Source organism: Cervus elaphus, chromosome 20 (assembly GCF_910594005.1).
Source record: "Cervus elaphus chromosome 20, mCerEla1.1, whole genome shotgun sequence".
Classification (NCBI taxonomy): domain Eukaryota; kingdom Metazoa; phylum Chordata; class Mammalia; order Artiodactyla; family Cervidae; genus Cervus; species Cervus elaphus.
The window spans coordinates 53,588,305-53,608,149 of record NC_057834.1 but is presented as its reverse complement, the minus strand read 5'-3'; the positions used below and the strand labels follow the sequence as shown (position 1 = coordinate 53,608,149).

At 40.6% G+C, this 19,845-nt stretch overlaps 1 protein-coding gene across 8 annotated transcripts in view; it reads right to left on the bottom strand.

Moving 5' to 3' along the window:
- PHTF1 (putative homeodomain transcription factor 1) overlaps positions 1-19,845 on the bottom strand; it is a 77,950-nt gene that overhangs the window by 40,556 nt on the left and 17,549 nt on the right. For all 8 annotated transcript variants that reach the window (XR_006335701.1, XR_006335698.1, XR_006335696.1 and 5 more), the window contains exons 4-5: positions 8,512-8,581; positions 7,884-8,042 (exon numbers count right to left, since the gene is read on the bottom strand). Coding sequence is in view for 1 of the 8 variants with exons in the window: in XM_043876808.1 (XP_043732743.1) it covers positions 7,884-8,042; positions 8,512-8,581 (229 nt within the window). In the remaining 7 variants the exon portion in view is untranslated. The remainder of the gene's footprint in view (positions 1-7,883; positions 8,043-8,511; positions 8,582-19,845) is intronic.

The window sequence follows — 19,845 nt, the reverse complement described above, 5'->3', positions numbered from 1 at the left end:
TGGAGGGTCATAACATTGTACAGGAGGTGGTGACCAAAACATCCCCAAGAAAAAGAAATGCAAAAAGGCAAAATGGTTGTCTGAGGAGGCCTTAAAGTAGCTGAGAAGAGAAGAGAAGCTAAAGGTAAAGGAGAAAAGGAAAGATATACCCATCTGAATGTAGAGTTTCAAAGAATATCAATAAGAGATAAGAAAGCCTTAAGTGAACAGTGCAAAGAAACAGGGGAAAACAATAGAATGGGAAAGACTAGAGATCTCTTCAAGAAAATTAGAGATAACAAGGGAACATTTCATGCAAAGATGGGCACAATGAAGGACAGAAACCGTATGGACCTAACAGAAGCATGAGATATTAAAAAGAGGTGGCAAAAATACACAAAAAAACTGTACAAAAAAGGTCTTAATGACCTAGATAACTATGATGGTATGATCACTTACCCGGAGCCAGACATTCTGGAGTGTGAGTCAAATGGGCCTTAGGCAGCATTACTATAAACAAAACTAGTGGAGGTGATGGAATTCCAGCTGAGCTATTTCAAATCCTAAAAGATGATGCTGTGAAAGTGCTGCACTCAATATGCCAGCAAATTTGGAAAACTCGGCAGTGGCCACAGTTTTCAGGTCAGTTATCATTCCAATCCCAAAGAAGGGCAATGCCAAAGAATATTCAAACTACCACACAATTGCACTCACTTCACATGCTAGCAAGGAAATGCTCAAAAAAATCCTTCAAGTCAGGCTTCAACAGTACGTGAATCAGCAACTTTCAGATGTACAAACTGGATTAAGAAAAGGTGGAGGAACCAGAGATTAAATTGCCAAAATCCATTGGATCATAGAAAAATAAGAGAATTCCAGAAAAACTTTTTGCTTTACTGACTACGTCAAAGCCTTTGACTGTGTGGATCACAACAAACTATCAAATTCTTCAAGAGATGGGAATACCAGACCACCTTATCTGCCTCCTGAGAAATGTGTATGTAGACCAAGAAGCAACAGTTAGAACCAAACATGGAACAAAACTGGTCCAAAATTGGGAAAGGAGTATATCAAGGCTGCATATTGTCACCCTGATTATTTAACTTATATGCACAGTACATCATGCAAAATGTCAGGCTGGATGAAACACAAGCTGGAATCAAGATTGCTGGAAGAAATATCAATAACCTCAGATATGTATATGACACCACCCAAATGGCAGAAAGTGAAGAGGAATTAAAGAACCTCTTGATGAAGGTAAAAGAGAAGACTGAAAAAGCTGACTTAAAAGTCAACATTCAAAAAACTAAGATCATGGCATCTGGTCCCATCACTTCATGGCAAATAGATGGGGAAAAGATGGAAACAGTGACAGACTATTTTCTTGGGCCCCAAAATCACTGTGATGGTGACTGCTGCCATGAAATTAAAAGACACTTGCTCCTTGGAAGAAAAGCTATGACAAACCTAGACAGTGTATTAAAAAGCAGAGACATCACTCACTCTGCAGACAAAGGTCCATCTAATCAAAGCTATGGTTTTTCCAGCAGTCATGTATGGATGTGAGAGCTGGACCATAAAGAAGGCTGAGCACTGAAGAACTGATGCTTTTGAACTGTGGTGTTGGAGAAGACTCTTGAGTCCCGTGGCCAGTAAGGAGATCAAGCCAGTCATCGTAAAGGAAATCAGTACTGAAAGTTCATTAGAAGGACTGATGCTGAAGCTGAAGCTCCAATACTTTGGCCATACGATGTGAAGAGACTATTTGCTGCTAAAGACCCTGATGCTGGGAAAGACTGAGGGCAGCAGAAAGGGGAGGCAGATGAGGAGATGGTTGGATGGCATTATTGACTCAGTGATGTGAGTTTGAGCAAATTCCAGGAGATAGTCAAGGACAGGGAAGCCTGGCATGCTGCAGTCCATGGGGTTGCAAAGAGTCAGACATGACTGAGTGACTGAACAACAATACCCTGATATCCAACAAACATAACAACAGCAAGAAAACAATAAACTACAGACCTTGCAGACTTGTTAACATGGATACAAATTCACCTCTAAAACGTTAAGTACCATGAAGGCAAGGATTTTTGTCTATTCTGTTCACTGTCATACCAAGATAGTATCTGGCACAGAGTACACATGCAATTATTTGTTGAATGAATGATTAAAATACTTCAATGTAAATCTGACAATATAGCAAAAGAATAATTCACCAAGACCGCATAGAGTTTATGCTAGAAGGAGAGTAGGAAATCTTTCTCCGAGCCTAAATGAGTACTTGGCACAGACATGTTAGGTACTTAAGGAATTGCTGACTGAGACAGAATCTATGAAATTAAATATTTTAATAGGCTGTAGTTTTGATCATATGCATACATGTCATCTCAATTACCAATTGTGTAAAAGCCCGTTGTCCCTGATTCCTGGGAAGTAACTCTTAAACTTTTGGAATTTCCCAAGTGTTGGAAAGTATCTTTGTTTTCATGGTGGGTCCCTTGGACCACACCAGGTAATACAGGCCAATAAAATGACTAAGAATAGGAGTAGCCATACCAGAAACACCAACTATGTAATTAGAGGGCTGGGCCTCTGAGCTACATTGTATCAGCCTGATCTTTGGGAAGGGAACAGGAGCTAAAGACTGAGTTTAATTCCATGGCCAGTGACTCAATCAACCAGGCCTACATAATAAACCCTCAATGAAAACTGAATTCCAAAGCTTGGGTGAGTTTCTCTGGTTGGTCATACGTTGTGCATATTGCTATCCATCAGGGATAGAAGGTTAACACTCCCTAAGGATGACAAAAACTTCCTGATTGGGGCCCGCCCAGACTTTGCCCTGTACATCTCTCCTAATTTGTATCCTTCTGCTATAATAAAACTGTAAACACAGCAGTTTCCTGAGCACTTTGAGTTATTCTGGTGAATTATCAATCCTGAGGGAATGAGTGGGGGACCCTGAAAGGCTGATCAGAGTAAGGATAGCTCTAGGCATCCCTAAAATAAGGCTGGTATTTTGGGAAGGACTGTGCCTTTAACATGTGAAGTCTGGTCCAATTCTAGAAGTGAAAAAGCATTCCATAAAATTAAACATCTGTTCCTGATTTGTAATTAATCTTAAATGTCAATCTTTACTAAAATACTAGGAATGTAAAAATATGTTGTTAACATGCTAAAGAATATATAAGTAGTACTCACTTTGGCAGCACCTATACTAAAGAACATATAAGCAAAGTCAACATGCAACATATTAATGAAGACATTCTGAACAGAAACAAAACAGGGTGACCACTCTTACTGTTAACACTGCTCTGAATATGTAGACTAATTCTATGAAAGTAAATAAAATGTATGGTAAAAGACCAACTTCTCATTACACTAACAAGTCGGCTGTATAATTAGAAAATCTGAGAGAAGCACTGAAGAACTATTAGAAAAAATGAGAGTTTAGAAAATGGCTGGTTATGACAGTTTTAATACAAACTAAAATCTTGCAAATATAACAGCAAATACTAGTTAAAATACATAAGCAAACAAAAAGCCTCATACCTAAAGCAGCAACAACAAAAATAAAAAGAAACTATTTTCCTTTAACATGGTACATGGAACTTCCCTGATAGCTCAGTTGGTAAAGAATCTGCCTGCAATGCAGGAGACCCTGGTTCAATTCCTGGGTCAGGAAGATACACTGGAGAAGAGATAGGCTACCCACTCCAGTGATTTTGGGCTTCCCTTGTGGCTCAGTTGGTTAAGAATCCGCCTGCAGTGCAGGAGACCTGGGTTCGATCCCTGGGTTAGGAAGATACCCTGGAGAAGGGAAAGGCTACCCACTCCAGTATTCTGGCCTGGAGAATTCCATGGACTGTATAGTTCATGGGGTCACTAAGAGTTGGACATGGCTGAGCAACTTCCACTTTCAAGCATCCTCTGATGGATAACATACATAAACAAAATGTGGTCTATACACACAATCAGTTACTATTCACCCTCAAAAAGGAAAGAAATACTGGCACATGCTATAAATGGATAAATCCTGAAGACATTATGCTAACTGATATACAGTATGATTCTATTTATATGAAGTAGCTAGAGTAGTCAAATTCATACAGTCAGAAAGCAGAATGGGAGTTGTTTGGGGCTTGGGATAGGAGGAAGTAGAGAGTTACTGATTTAAGGGTACAGAGTTTCAATTTGGAAAAATGAGAAAAGCTCTGGAGATGGATGGTGGTGATGGAAGACTGGTAATGTGAATGCACTTAATATCACCGAACTATATACTTAAACATGTTAGATGGTAAATTTTATGTGTATCCTACCACAATGGAAAAAAAATGAGCTTAACAAGATCTAAGCAAGCTTTGTAAGAAAAAAATAAATTCCTACAAAGCTTTACAAAAAGATATAATAGAAGACTTGACTAAAAGGAAAAAAAATATCAATTTTCTCTCTATTCCTTCCAAATATATATCTATATTTTAGAGTTGGGTATGGGGAGTTCCAGTCCAAATTTCAATTTTTTTTGGTCTTTGATCATGATAAAATATTCTAAATTATTTTCAAAGAGTAAAGCAAGTAAGAACACCTAAGAGAAAATGCTGAAAAAAACAGAGTAATTGAGGAATACTTGTCCTGCTCAATGTTACTACATAATAAATAGTTACAGTAATTAAAGAAATATGGCACTGATATGAAAATAACCAGACAAATTGATGCTGCAGAATATATGGTCCAGAAATGGACCACAGCATACATGAAAATTTAATATATATAATTTATCTCAACAAGAAAGGAAATTCTTTAATAACAAACATGTGGAAAAATATTTAACTTCATCCTTACAAGTAACCAAAGAAATGCACATTAAACAAGCAAAATACTAACTTTTGTATATCAAATTAGGTAACAATTTTTAAAATTATGATAATGCTGATAAGACTGTGGTAAAACACAATCTACTACTTTCCAAAAGAATTGTCACCAGCAGTTTCACTATATGCTCTAAAAATCTTAACATGTTTAAGGTCTTTGATCTGCTCATTCTATTTCAGAGAATAAACTCCAAATACATAATATATGAAAAATTTTGTTCATGATGGCATTAATTAATAGGAAAAAACTAAAAACAATCTAAATGCTCGCTATATGAGAAGGCATATGTGAATTATGGTACTTTTATATAATGCAATATTAAATAGTTATAAAAAGTATTTATGGTAAATCCTTATGATAGACTCATACAGGCTTTAAAATATTCAGTTGGCCAAAAATTTTGTTCAAGTTTTTCCGTAACATCTTAACAGAAAACCCAAGAAAGCTTTTTGGTCAACTCAATAGTTTGAAATGATGGTGTGTCCACATGATGGAACATTATGCAGCAATTAAATTATATTTTTGAAGACAATTTTAAAAAACTGATGCAGATAAAAGAAAATAAAAATCACCCCAAATTCTATCACCCTAACCCAACCTTCCCCTTTCACCTACTCTTTGATCTAATTCACGTCTATCTGCTCAGGAATAACTATATCTACACTGCCTTCTTTCAGGAAGTGTTTCTGGTAAGCAGTAGAGTCTAGTGAAGAGCATACACTGGCTGCCTGCACATAGTGAGAGTGATGTGTGACACACAGCCCCCGTGACAGCGACTGAGGGCTGGCAGGACTATCTAGAAAGTACAGATACAGCAAGTTTATGAAAGCCACATCTGAGTGCAGATCTTAAAGATGAGAGGAAAGACAGTCACGTGAAAAGCCTTACAATTATTTCAATCAGCAAGAAAAGCCCTGGATGAGGAAAAGAAAAAGGCCTCTGCCTGCAGTGAGCCAGGAAGAAAGTGCTAAGACATGGCATCCGAGAGGTCAGCAGAGGAGTGACCACGTAGGGCACTGGAGGCCCTGGTGAGGAGGTTAGGGCTTCTATTCTAAGAGCAATAAGAAGTCACTAATGGGTTTTAAGCAACAAAATGTGATATAGTTTCCATTTCAAAAGATTTCTCTAACTGTTCTGAAGAGAATGATGGGTAGAAAGAAAACTCAGAATAGACACTGTTCCAGTGATCAAGGCAAAGGGATGCAGAGCTGTGGTCTATGACGGTGGCAGCAGAGACTGGGTTAGGCGCTCAAGACATATTCCAGAGGTCAGACTGACAGACATGGTTACAGATGGGGTATGAGAGTTGATGACAGAGTAGAAGGGAGTGAAAGTGTTAGTTGCTCAGTTGTGTCCGAATCTTTGCAACCCCATGCTTGTAGCCTACCAGGCTCCTCCGTCCATGGAATTCTTTAGGCAAGAATATAGGAGTGGGTAGCCATTCCCTTCTCCAGGGGATCTTCCCAACCCAGAGACAGAACCCAGGTCTCCTGCACTGAAGGTAGATTCTTTACGCTCTGAGCCATTAGGGTAGAACAGGAAGACTTAATTTTTCACTTGAAAACTGGGTGGTTGATGGAATCATTTAATGAAATGGGGGAAGATCTAAAGAAGAATCAGTTCAGTTCAGTCGCTCAGTCCGACTCTTTGTGACGCCATGAACCGCAGCACGCCAGGCCTCCCTGTCCAACACCAACTCCCGGAGTCCACCCAAACCCATGTCCATTGAATCGGTGATGCCATCCAACCATCTCGTCCTCTGTCGTCCCCTTCTCCTCCTACCCTCAATCTTTCCCAGCATTATGGTCTTTTCAAATGAGTCAGCTCTTCACATCCGGTGGCCAAAGTATTGGAGTTTCAGCTTCAACATCAGTCCTTCCAATGAACACCCAGGACTGATCTCCTTTAGGATGGACTGGTTGGATGTCCTTGCAGTCCAAGGGACTCTCAAGAGTCTTCTCCAACACCACAGCTCAAAAGCATCAATTCTTCAGCGCTCAGCCTTCCTTATAGTCCAACTCTTACATCCATATATGACCACTGGAAAAACCATAGCCGTGACTAGAAGGACCTTTGTTGACAAAGTAATATCTCTGCTTTTAATATGCTGTCTAGGTTGGTCATAACTTTCCTTCCAAGGAGTAAGTGTCTTTTAATTTCATGGCTGCAATCACCATCTGCAGTGATTTTGGAGCCCCCAAAAATAAAGTCTGACACTGTTTCCACTTGTTTGCCATGAAGTGATGGGACCGGATGCCATGATCTTAGTTTTCTGAATGTTGAACTTTAAGCCAACTTTTTCACTCTCCTCTTTTTCTTTCATCAAGAGGCTTTTTAGTTCTTCTTCACTTTCTGCCATAAGGGTGGTGTCATCTGCATATCTGAGGTTATTGACATTTCTCCCGGCAATCTTGATTCCCGCCTGTGCTTCTTCCAGCCCAGCATTTCTCATGATGTACTCTGCATATAAGTTAAGTAAGTAGGGTTACAATATACATCCTTGACGTACTCCTTGTCCTATTTGGAACCAGTCTGCTGTTCCATGTCCAATTCAGTGTGTACAAAAGAAAAGATTGTAAAAAAAATTAAAATTTAATTATATCCAAATAGAACTCAAGTTCAAGATACCTATTAAATCTTCATATGGAAATGTCAAATAGGCAGTTGGCTTTACAAGACTGAAGTTCAGCAGAGGTCAGCCTGAAAATATTATTTTGAGAATCACCTCGTTAAAGGAACAAGGCTTGATGACAGTACCTAGAGAAAAGAATCTGGGATCTAACCTTGAGGATTCAAAGCTCAGTCAGAAGAAAAGTTTACAAAGGTCTGGTCAATGAGACAGGTGGAAAGAAATTCAAGAAAGAAGAGTTAGACAATCATATTTGCTCTCTCTGAACAAATAAATTTAAGATGATCTCCAAATAGTGATTGTTGCTTCATTTTTTTGTACATAAAACCATCAAATGAAAGGGTAAGTATAAGAACAGTAAGGTCTGCATGATCTAATAGCATAAGCAGCAAACTTCTCCAATTACCTTGCATGAGGTAAAGCAGTAGCAGCCAAACAAAGATTCTTAAAGAGGTAACTTGAATCCACCAATTGCTGAAGAGTGGAAAAAATACAACTCGAACAAGCCCCTTCCGAGTCAGAGATGTCCATGGAATTTCAGGTTTGGCTTTGGCAAATGTTGAGCCTTTAAATATACATAAAACAAAACATCAAACATTTTCATACACTAACACCCACTTGTAACACTACACTAAAAACAAGTGAGAGCAAAAATCAGTACATAACTTGTTCAGTTAAAAAGAATCCACTTAGATGTTCCAAACATATACTAACCTCTTGCCTCAGTCACTAGAACAGGAGCTCAAAATAAGTCAGCCTCCTTTGAATGATATACAGTATATTTTTCTTCATTACACAGCAGTAGGTCTCCAAGTTCATCTCTCTCTCACCCTCATGGAAACCTTGCAATTTACATAGCCACATAGTATTAAGCAAAGGGGAAAGAATGCTAAAGCCTGAATGATAAGGGAAGAACACTACTTTTGGGAATTAAAGTATACCATGTAGAGATGATATCTAAGAGGAATCTTTAGCACTCCAAGGAAGTAACATAACGATATACCTAAAAGAAACAAGCCAACTTTAGAACTCACCTCTGATTAAGTCAACATCAATCAAGTCTGCCTTTATGTGACCCATCTTTTTTGGTTTGTTTTTGAAGCCCTAGAATAAAACAAAACAAAAAACCAGAAATAAACAAAGTTTGAAGAATCCCCTTTAAAATGAAAGATAAGCTTACATCTTTTTTCTCTATTCCTGACTCCCTTTTACTGGGTACATTTAATCCTAATGCTCCTTAAAGGAATCTGTCATTAATATTTGTTTAAGTTTTATCAAGTAACGCATGCATATACTTTTATTATCTTTAAAAACAATCAAACAGTACCAAAAGGTCAGTAAGTGAAAAATAGGTAGTCCCCTAACCCACCTTACCCACTTCTCCCAATTTTATTCATTAAAAACAAATAGCTTTCGTCTTTTTTAGTCCTTTTTCTTGTCATTTACTTACATAGGTCTAAATAATATGTTTATACTGCTATTTTTCAATTTACTGATTTTAGAAATGATCTATGCACTCCTAATATGAGAATTAAGCTCTCTTACACAGCACTAACTCCTCCACAACCTAACTTCCACCCAGAAACATTCATCTTCACAATACAGTCAATTAATTTTTGGCAAATCAGTAATCAGTTGTTTATGAATGATTCCTTGTGTGCTGTATTTTTCCATTTATTCTATGATGTCAGTGAAAATAATTTATCAGTTTCCAAAAACTCAAATGCCAGAAAATTAATAAAAGTCTTTTTTTTCCCTAAGGAAGAAAAAAAAAATTCCTGGAAACCCCCTTCCCAGGACCCTCTATCTTGCTGCTAATTGGACGAGTTGCTGTCTGGGCCTGCTGCACGTCTATCACCCCAGAACTTCTCACTCCCTGACAATCCCCTTCCTGTCTCTGGAGTGAGTCACTGTTTGCTCTATCCATGCTCTTGGGGCACATTCCTTTAGCAGCTTCCTGAGAAAAGGGGTCACAGAAGATCATGTTCTCAATCCTTTTATGTCTGAAAATTTTACTCTACCCTTATACTTAATCAAAAGTTACACTAGAGGATTTCCCTGGTGGTCTAGTGGTTAGGAATCTGCCTGCCAATGCAGGGGACATGGGTTCGACCCCTGGTCCGGAGAGATTCCACATGCCATGGGGCAATTTAAGCCCTTGTACCACAACTACTGAGCCCACACCCTAGAGCCTCTGCTCTGCAACGAGAAGCCACGGCAGTGAGAAGCTGCACACAGCAATGAAGACCCAGTGCAGCCAAAATCAAGAAGAATAAAACAGAGCTACATTAGGTGCAGAACTCAGTTGTTAATCATTTTCCCTCAAGAATTAAGACACTGTTCCATGGTTTTCCAGCTTCCAATGTTGCTGCTGCAAACCCCAATGCCATTCTGACTCCTGATTCTTTGAATGTACACATTCTTTCCTCTTAATCCTCACTTTATCCATGGTGTTCAGAATGATGTCTTTTTTTTTTTTTTTGACAGAAGTAACATTCATGATAAATCATGTACTTTATCACATAATGATGTGCCTTGATACAAGTCTTTTATCATCTACTGTGCTGAGAATCCCTTCCATATAGAAATACATGCCTTTCAGTTTTAGGGACATTTCCTTATAATTGATATTTAAATTTCTTCTAAGACTTTTAACTTTTCTATTTTCTACCTCGTTTGTCTTTTTGTTCTGCTTTCTAGAAATTTCTTCAAATTCTTCTATTGAATTTTTCATTTTGGAGCAGAGACTGCCACCCTGGCCTGCCTGCCATGCCATCCACTGCACATGCTGGGGTGTCACTCCAGGACCTTGTTTCAGACAGGCAAGTTCCCCCATCCATTAAGCCAGTGACGTCTCTGTCGGTGACCCCAAGCTCTTTCTTTGGTCTGGAAGCTGTGCCGAGCACATACATTGGAGGCCTATGGGGTACAGCCCAATAGAGGAGTGTGAACTCGAAGGCAAAACTATCCTTCACTAGAGTCCTAATGAAGTCCAGACAGGACACAGTGGTGAGTAAGTGTGGTAGAGAGATGTGAACTGATTCTAGGGTTGGTCTGTTGTTGCTTTTGAAGCTAGACTTTGCCATATTTCACCATGGGTTAACTGGAGGTTTAAGGAGAGGGTAGAAGCAAATGTTTCTGGTCTAGACAGCTAGAAACATTTATTAAAGTAGGGAAACCAAGTGTCCCACTTCTCACACTGTTCACTGAACCCAGGGTGGGCAAGGAGTGAGTGGAGAAGCTGGAAGGAAACTTGAGGAGCCGTAGGAACTGCAGACACATTTATTCTCTCTGGGCTCGCGAGGCAGCCGTAACACAGCCATGCTGTATTCTCTGATGGCTGACCCAACAGACACAGCCAAAATGCAGCTGCAAGGGCTTTTCAGGTGAGCTTATATAGGCACACAGAACAAAAGTGGCCCCGTGGCCAAGCAAGTATATCCTGATGCGCATGCACAGTGCTATAAGTGATCTCAGCTATTACAGAACCACGTAAAGTCATTGTTTACAGAATGTGGGGTGAGAGGCCGTAGGGCAAGAGCACCAGACCACTGCCATCTTGACCAACTGCTCTTTTCCTACATTCCATCCCTTCAGGGTCTTTTGCCTCACAATATATGCACAGTCCATCTTCCATGATATTCCCTTGGTGAGTTAATGCTGACCCTTGGATCCACGTCCCACAACAGTCAAGGCTACAACAAATAGCACTCATAACCCAGGATACAACCTGGAACTCATGTTACCTGCAAAAGCCCCCACAGGCATCAGGCCCATCCCTTCAGGAGGGGATTTCTGTGCTGTTCACAGTTCACCCACATGATTACATTTTTTTAAATCTGAGGACACACAGAGGACACAGCTTTTTTAATACACTGTTTTAAATCTACATCACAGGACATAGCTTTTACAGTAAACACAACACCAACGTAACAATTTCATTGATGTTGGACGCTTCCATTTCACCAAGTCTTCTGTAACCAACCCGTGGCATATAGTTGGGCTATGCAGGTACCCTTGGGGAAGGACCTGGAACATCCACTGGCATCCCTCCCAAGTGAATGCAAAGTGACACTGGCTCTCAGCTATTATAACTATAGAGAAAAAAGCAGTAGCTGAGTCCACTACACAGTGGTAAGTGTCAAAGCGGCATGCAGAGGTGGCCCCCCTTATTTAGTTCTCTGGGATCCCCCATGAGCATCAGGCTTCTGAACAGGCCACACAGGGGAGTTAAACGGACTGGACTGTAAGCGGGTTGTACAGTGTCCACTTTTGCCAGCTCGGCGATGGTGGCGTCTGTTTCTTCATGGCCACCTGGTGGGTGGTACTGTCTCACAGCGGTCACCCCCCAGGGCGCGGGCAGTAACTGTGGGGGATCCTTTGTACAGTCCCTCACAACAGCCTTCACCACAGGCATTCAGAGGAGAAATTCCCCCACAGAGCTCTGCAACATTAAGACTTGCAGAACATCCATCCCCAAAATATATTCTAGGATCAGGGACACACACACAGTATACACTTGCACAGGGAGGCATCCAATGTCTAAAGGTAAGGACACAGCTTTTTACCTGAACCATCTGGCCGCCACAGCCGTCAGTGTGCGCACTGTGACTGGGAACTGCTCTGCTTGCCACAGACAAGCCTGCATTCAGCACTGGGGTCAGCCAGGGCCATCACTCTCTGTATATCAGCCAGTGACCAGTGAATAGCCAGTTCCACACGGGGCCTCCCGTCCCCGCTTGGGCACTGTGGGTGGGCATGTTGGCCTGAGCCCTATTCAAAGTGGAAAAGGGCATCTGAAGGAGCACCCTTGGGCACCACAGAATATGTTAACTGAACTGTGCGTATCTCTTGCTGTGTATGCGTCTCCCATTTGGTAAACTGCTGCTCGGGTCTCAGTTGCTTCCACACCTCTAGGCGTATGTGCTAGGTCAATTCAGTCGTGTCCGATTCTTTGCAACTCTATGGACTGTAGCCCACCAGGCTCCTCTGTCCATGGGATTCTCCAGGCAAGAGTGCTGGAGTGGGTTGCCATGCCCTCCTCCAGGTGGTGTTCCTGACTCAGGGATCAGACCTGTGTCTCTTATGTCTCCTGCATTGGCAGGCAGGTTCTTTACCACTAGCACCACCTGGGAAGCCCCTCTAGGAGTATAGCATTGGGCTGCTTATCAATTTTATTTCTGTCAATTCCCACTGCCAGTAAATCGGCCCACATCTGCATTTACATCACTTGGACAGGGTCTTTACCAGATCAGTCCCCCTTCGGGATCTTCACACTCCTAAAACCTTTGGCCTGTCACCACCCTCTATTTCTCCCAAGGTAGCCACCATCAAGGTGGCCTCATAGATGGGGTGCCCCACATAGGGTGCAGAATAACAGAGATCCAAAAGAGGTGAGTGGGGCATTGTTCAAAATAGCATCTCACATGCTACCTATAAAATGCTTGTCATCTGAGCCCCAGGTATTGAGGTTAAACATCAACTGCTTCATGCCCAATTCTCTCATCACTTGAGTCAGTATCCGGGAGCTCTTACATGTTCGCCCACATGGTGTGGATGGCAGCGTGAGATCCACTCTAACAGGGTGTGTTTGGTTAGATGCACAAGCACTCTGCAACCTTTGTCTCAACAAGAGGTGAGTCGTTATAGATGCTAACTGCTCTATCTCATCCCCAGAACAAATGATACCATCCACCCCTGCATCCCAGAGTTGCAAAAGCCACGCTGCCAAGGGTTCCCCTTCTTTTGCTGAAACTGCTTACCCAAGTTGACCAACTCCATCTGAGTATATGGTCGATATGCTGTGAATTCAGTCACACTGGGGGCCCCTTGAGGCTGTCCCCCCACCCCAGGCCATAGGTTGCTCATTCTTGACTTTCTACTGTACAACAGGCCTTGTGACAAGCGGGGATCTGTGGTCTCGATGTTCATCATCATCCAAGCTCCTTCCCCAGCAACTACACTCGGCATCTCAGCATCAAGCCCCCAGAGCTTTGAACTGTGTCTGTGAGCATCTGTGCTGTATCTCAGTGTATTTTATGCATCTGATGGCAAGATACGTTCTAAGATAATTACTTCATCACTTTATGCTATTTTGGCTTACAAAAAGTTTCATAGGAATGCTCTACTTTTGGATAATGGGGGAAACCAGTAGATTCATATTTACTGAATATATGTTTTATTTTATTGACACATAAACAATGGTTTTGCAGGAAAGACTCAGGATCTGACAGTTATGATAACTTTGCTGTTTATGATGACTCAAAAGCAAATTTTTAAATTATCTTTTGTGTTTCAAAATCCTGGTGTGCCTAACAGTTTTATTTCATTAGTATTAATATGGAAAATTGTTCCAGAGGACTGGATAAAGAAGATGTGGTACATATACAGAATGGAATATTACTCAACCACTAAAAAGAAGGGAATAATGCCATTTGAAGCAATGTGGATGAACCTAGACAGTGCCATACCGAGGGAAATAAAACAGAGAAGGAGAAATATTATGGAATCTAAAAAGAAATGATACAAATGAACTTACCAAACAGAAGGAGACTCACAGACTTAAGAGAATGAACTTATGGTTGCCAGGGGGCAGGGACAAAGAATGGGAAGAACGGATAGTTAGGGAGTTTGGCATGGACATATACACACTGTTATATTTAAAATAGGTAACCACCAAGGACCTACTGCACGGCACTTGGAACTTTGCTCAATGTTATCTGGCAACCTGAATGGGAGGGGAATTCAGGGGAGAACGGATACATGCATATGTACGGCTCAGTCCTTTTGCTATTCACCTGAAACTATCACAACATTGTTTGTGAACTGGCTACACCCCATTACAAAATAAAAATTTTTTTAAATAAGTAAAACTATTTTTAAAAGATGAATTTTAATTTTATGCTCAATCAATACTCATATATGCTAGTTCCTGATTAAGTTTTTTAGATATTTAACCATTAAAATAAAAATAAAAGGTTAGAATAATTTGATGTTTCTCTATTTTAGATATTGAGCCAATATTGATCTTTAGTTCTGTTTAACTGAATAGATGCAGCCAAACAATTTAAGTGAATCCTATATTTCTATCCAATTAACTACAAACCGTAGACTTTACCAAAAAAAAAAAAAAAAAGGTTTAAAACTCTAAATGCAACAAAGTTAAGTCTAAGAAGGAATCAAATTTTGAAAATTAGACATTTCAGGAGCAAAAATAGCCCTCTAGAAAAGACATGTGCACTAATTTTTGAAATATGCATAATATGGGAATACAATGATCTTGTGCTACATTTGAAATCAGAAATGAAATTTTTAAAAGGAAAAATATCATCGAATTGTATTCTACCAGACATAGGTCTTGTGGATATCTGCATCAGTACTATTCTAACTAAAGATGCTTAAAGTGCCTTAACTTTAGAGCCAAATTAATTTTTCTACTTTCTTGCTTTCTAGACTTTCACCTACAATGTTATAGAATCAGAATTAGCATTAACTAGAGGTAAATACCGAATTATGAAAAACTTACTTAACAATGGAAACACATTCATTCATTCTTTAGTCAACAAACATGCAACACGCTTCTTCTCTATGCCAGACACTCTACTTGAGCTCAGCATAGAGCAATAAGGAAGTCAAAAGCATGGCTCCATCTTCAGAGTGTGCACAGCACAGAAGAGAAAACAGATAATAAAGCCAAACATTTGAGGGTTCCTCAGGAAAATGTTCCCCGAAACTCCCTCACCACTGTTTCTTTCCTAGGAGGACGAAGTGGATTTGCATTAAAGATTTACAGAGCATGGCCCTGCCCACCAGAGCAAGACTCAGTTTTCCCCAGAGCCAGTTCCTCCCATCAGGAAGCTTACACAAGCCTCTTATCCTCATCCATCAGGGAACAGACAGAAGAAGCAAGACTATAATTCCACAGTCTCCAGAATGAAAACCACAATCACAGAAAGCTAACCAAAATGATCATATGGATCATAGCCTCACGTAACTCAATGAAGCTATGAGCCATGCCAAGCAGGGTCACCCAAGACAGATGGGTCATGGTGGAGAGTTCTGACAAAAACATGGTCCACTGGAGAAGAGAAAGTCAAACCACTTCAATATTCTCACCTCAAGAATCCCATGATCAGTATGAAAAGGCAGAAAGATATGACACTGGAAGATGAGCTGCCCAGGTCAGAAGGTGTCCAATATGCTACTGGGGAAGAATGGAGAAATAGCTCCAGAAAGAATGAAGAGGCTGGGCCAAAGCAGAAATGATACTCAGTTGTGGATGTATCTGGGTGCTGAGAGGAAAGTCCAGTGCTATAAAGAATGATACTGCATAGGAAGCTGGAAAGTCAGGTCCACAAATCAAAGTAAATTGGACATGGTCAAGCAAGAGAAAGAGTGAACATCGATACCTTAGGAATCAGTGCACTAAAATGGATGGGAAGGGCAAATTTAATTCAGATAACCATTGTATCCACTACTGTGGGCAAGAATCCATTAGAAGAAAGGGAATAGTCTTCATAGTCAACAAGAGTCAGAAATGCAGTACTTGCGTTCAGTTTCAAAAAGGACAGAGTGATCTCGGTTTGTTTCCAAGGCAACCATTCAACATCAGAGTAATCCAAGTCTATGCCCCAACCACTGATGCCAAAGAAGCTAAAGTTGAATGGTCCCATGAAGAACTACAAGAGCTTCTAGAACCAACACCAAAAAAAGATGTCCTTTTCATTACAAGGGATTGGAATGCAAAAGCAGAAAGTCAAGAGATACTTGAAGTAACAGGCAAGTTTGGATTTGGAGTACAAAATGAAGCAGGGCAAAGGCTATACAGTTTTGCCAAGAAAATGCACTGGTCAGAGAGAATACCCTTTTCCAACAACACAAGAGACGACTCTACACATGAACATCACCAGATCGTCAATATCAAAATCATATTGATCATATTCTTTGCAGCCAAAGATGGTGCAGCTCTATACAGTCAGCAAAAACAAGATCTGGAGCTGACTGTACCTCAGATCATGGGCTCCTTATTGCCAAATTCAGACTTAAATTGAAAAAAGTAGGGAAAACCACTAGGCCATTCAGGTACGACCTAAATCAAATCCCTTATGATTATACAGTGGGAGTGACAAATCGATTTAAGGGATGAGATCTGTTAGACAAAATGCCTGGAGAACTATGGATGGAGGTTCATAACACTGTACAGGAGGTGGTGACCAAAAACATCCCCAAGAAAAAAGAAACGCAACAAGGCATAGTGGGTGTCTGAGGAGGCCTTACAAATAGCTGAGAAAAGAAGAGGATGGAAAGGCAAAAGAGAAAGGGAAAAATACACTGAAATGAATGCAGAGTTTCAGAGAATAGTAAGGAGAGATAAGAAAGCCTTAAGTGAACAATACAAAGAAACAGAGGAAAAAAATAGAATGGGAAAGACTAGAGACCTCTTCAAGAAAATTAGAGATACCAAGGGAACATTTCATGCAAAGATGAGCACAATAAAGGACAGAAATGGCAAGGACCTAACAGAAACAGAAGAGATTAAGAAGACGTGGCAAGAATACACAGAAGAACTAAACAAAAAAGGTCATAATGACCTAGATAACCACGATGGTGTGGTCACTCACCTAGAGCAGATATCCTGGATTGTGAAGTCAAGTAGGCCTTAGGAAGCATTACTACAAACCAAGCTAGTGGAGGTGATGGAATTCCAGCTGAGCTGTTTCAAATCCTAAAAGATAATGCTGTGAAAGTGCTGCATTTAATGTGCCTGCAAATTTGAAAAATTCAGCACTGGCCACAGGACTGGAAAAAGTCAGTTTTCATTCCAATCCCAAAGAAGGGAAATGACAAAGAATGTTCAAACTATTGCACAGTTGTGTTCATTTCACATGCTAGGAAGGTTATGATCAAAATTCTTCAATCTAGGCTTCAACAGTAAACTGAGAACTTGCAGATGTACAAGCTGAATTTAGATGGCAGAGGAACCAGAGATCAAATTGTCAGCATCTTCTGGATCATGGAGAAAGCAAGGGACTTCCAGAAAAACATCTACTTCTGCTTCATTGACTACACAAAAGCCTGTGACTGTGTGGATCACAACAAACTGGAAAATTCTTAAAGAGATGGGAATACCAGACCACCTTGCCTGTCTCCTGAGAAACTATACACAGGTCAAGAAGCAACAGTTAGAACTGGCATGGAACAACGAACTGGCTCAAAATTGGGAAAGGAGTACAACAAGGCTGCATATTGTCACCCTGCTCGTTTAACTTCTATGCAGAGTACACCAAGTGAAACGCCAGGCTGGATAACTCACAAGCTGGAATCAAGACTGACAGGAGAAATATCAACAATCTCAGATATGCAGTTGATACCACTCTAAAGGCAGAAAGCAAAGAGGAACTAAAGAGCCTCTTGATGAAAGTAAAGAGGAGAGTGAAAAGGCTGGCTTAAAATTCAACATTCAAAAAACTAAGTTCATGGCATCTGGTCCCATCACTTCATGGCAAACAGATGGGGAAAAAGTGGGAACAGTGTCAGATTTTATCTTCTTGGGCTCCAAAATCACTGCGGACAGTGACTGAAGCCACAAAATTAAAAGATGCTTGAAAGAAAAGCTGTAACAAACCTAGACAGAATATTAAAAAGCAGAGACATCATTTTGCAGACAAAGGTCCATATAGTCAAAGCTATGGTTTTTCCAGTAGCCTTGTATGGGTGTGAGAGTTGGACCATGTAGAAAGCTAAGCACCAACGGATTGATGTTTTCAAACTGTGGTGCTGGAGAAGACTCTTGTGAGTCCCTTGGACTGCAAGATCCAACTACTCAATCTGAAAGAAAATCAACACTGAGTATTCATTGGAAGGACTGATGCTGCAGCTGAACTCCAAAATTTTGGCCACCTGAGGTGAAAAGTTGACTCAATGGAAAAGACCCTGAAGCTAGAAGAGATTTAAGGGCAAGAGTGGAAGGGGGCGTCAGACGACGAGATGGTTGGATGGCATCATCAACTCAATGACATGAGTTTGGGCAAACTCCAGGAGATGGTGAAGGACAGGGAAGTCTGGCATGCTGCAATCCACAGGGTACAAAGAGTCAGACACAACTTAGTGACTGAACAACAAAAAGAACAGGACAAAAGTCATTAAGAAATTGATGACCAGGACTTCCTTGGTGGTCTAGTGGTTTAGACTTCGCCTTCCAATGCAGGGGATATGGGTTTGATCCCTGGTCAAGAAGCTAAGATCCCACATGCTTCATTGTTGATGTTCAGTCGCTCAGTCATATCCAACTCTTTGCGACCCCATGGACTGCAGCACACTGGGAGAAATATCAATAACCTCAGATATGCAGATGACATTACCCTAATGCCAGAAAGTGAAGAAAACTAAAGAGCCTCTTGATGATGGTGAAAGAGGAGAGTGAAAAAGCTGGCTTAAAACTCAACATTCAAAGAACTAACACAATGGCATCTGGTACCATCACTTCATGGCAAACAGATTGGGAAAAAATGGAAACAGTGACAGACTATTTTCTTGTGTTCCAAAATTGCATGTATCGTGGCCCAAAAAAAAAGTAATTGATGACCACTGTTCTTGAGTCAGATGAGAAAGCCACTAGATACTTTCATATGTGATACTTTCATATGCCTCTCATGATACAGTACAAAATGCATTCCTAATCAATGTAGGAAGAGATCCGCATGCCTCTGAAAAGTTCAACGGGACTAAACCTTGGGAGCTGTGAGTGACTGTCCCTCTTGGCCACAACCTCACAGCCCAGGAAACAATTATAGGAGGAAACTAGATGCCCCTGCACTAGCTTCTAGAGCAGTGGTCTGGAAATCTTCTGCAGAACTGAGGTACAGCTGTATTTAGCCCACTCTATTGTTTGTACCCCACAGAGCAGTGTACCATCATCAAAGCTCAGAACCACCTGACCAATGTAGTTCCTACTTTCAGGCAGAGGAGCTAAAACACTCAAATACTGATGCAGTACCGCTGGACTCCATATTTAACAAGGAATAAAAGACGAATGAAACCTTGCTACACAATTCTCTCGTAGTGTGCTGAAATGTTCACTTTATTGCCACTGATTCTATACTACTGTATAGTAGTCAGGCACAAAAAGGGAAGTCATCTGGTTTACAGTAGATGATGAACAACAAAACAACAATTACAAGGCAAGTACAGCATAATAGGAATATGTGTAAAGGACACCTAACTCAGATTTAAGAAGGCAAAGATTTCTAAAGAAGATAATACCCAAGACTTGGAAGGGTGTATGACAATTTGCAAAGAAAGGACATGAGCTGTAGCAAAAGGGGAAATTAAGAAAAGTATATGAAGGTTTCCGTGGTGGCTCAGTGGTA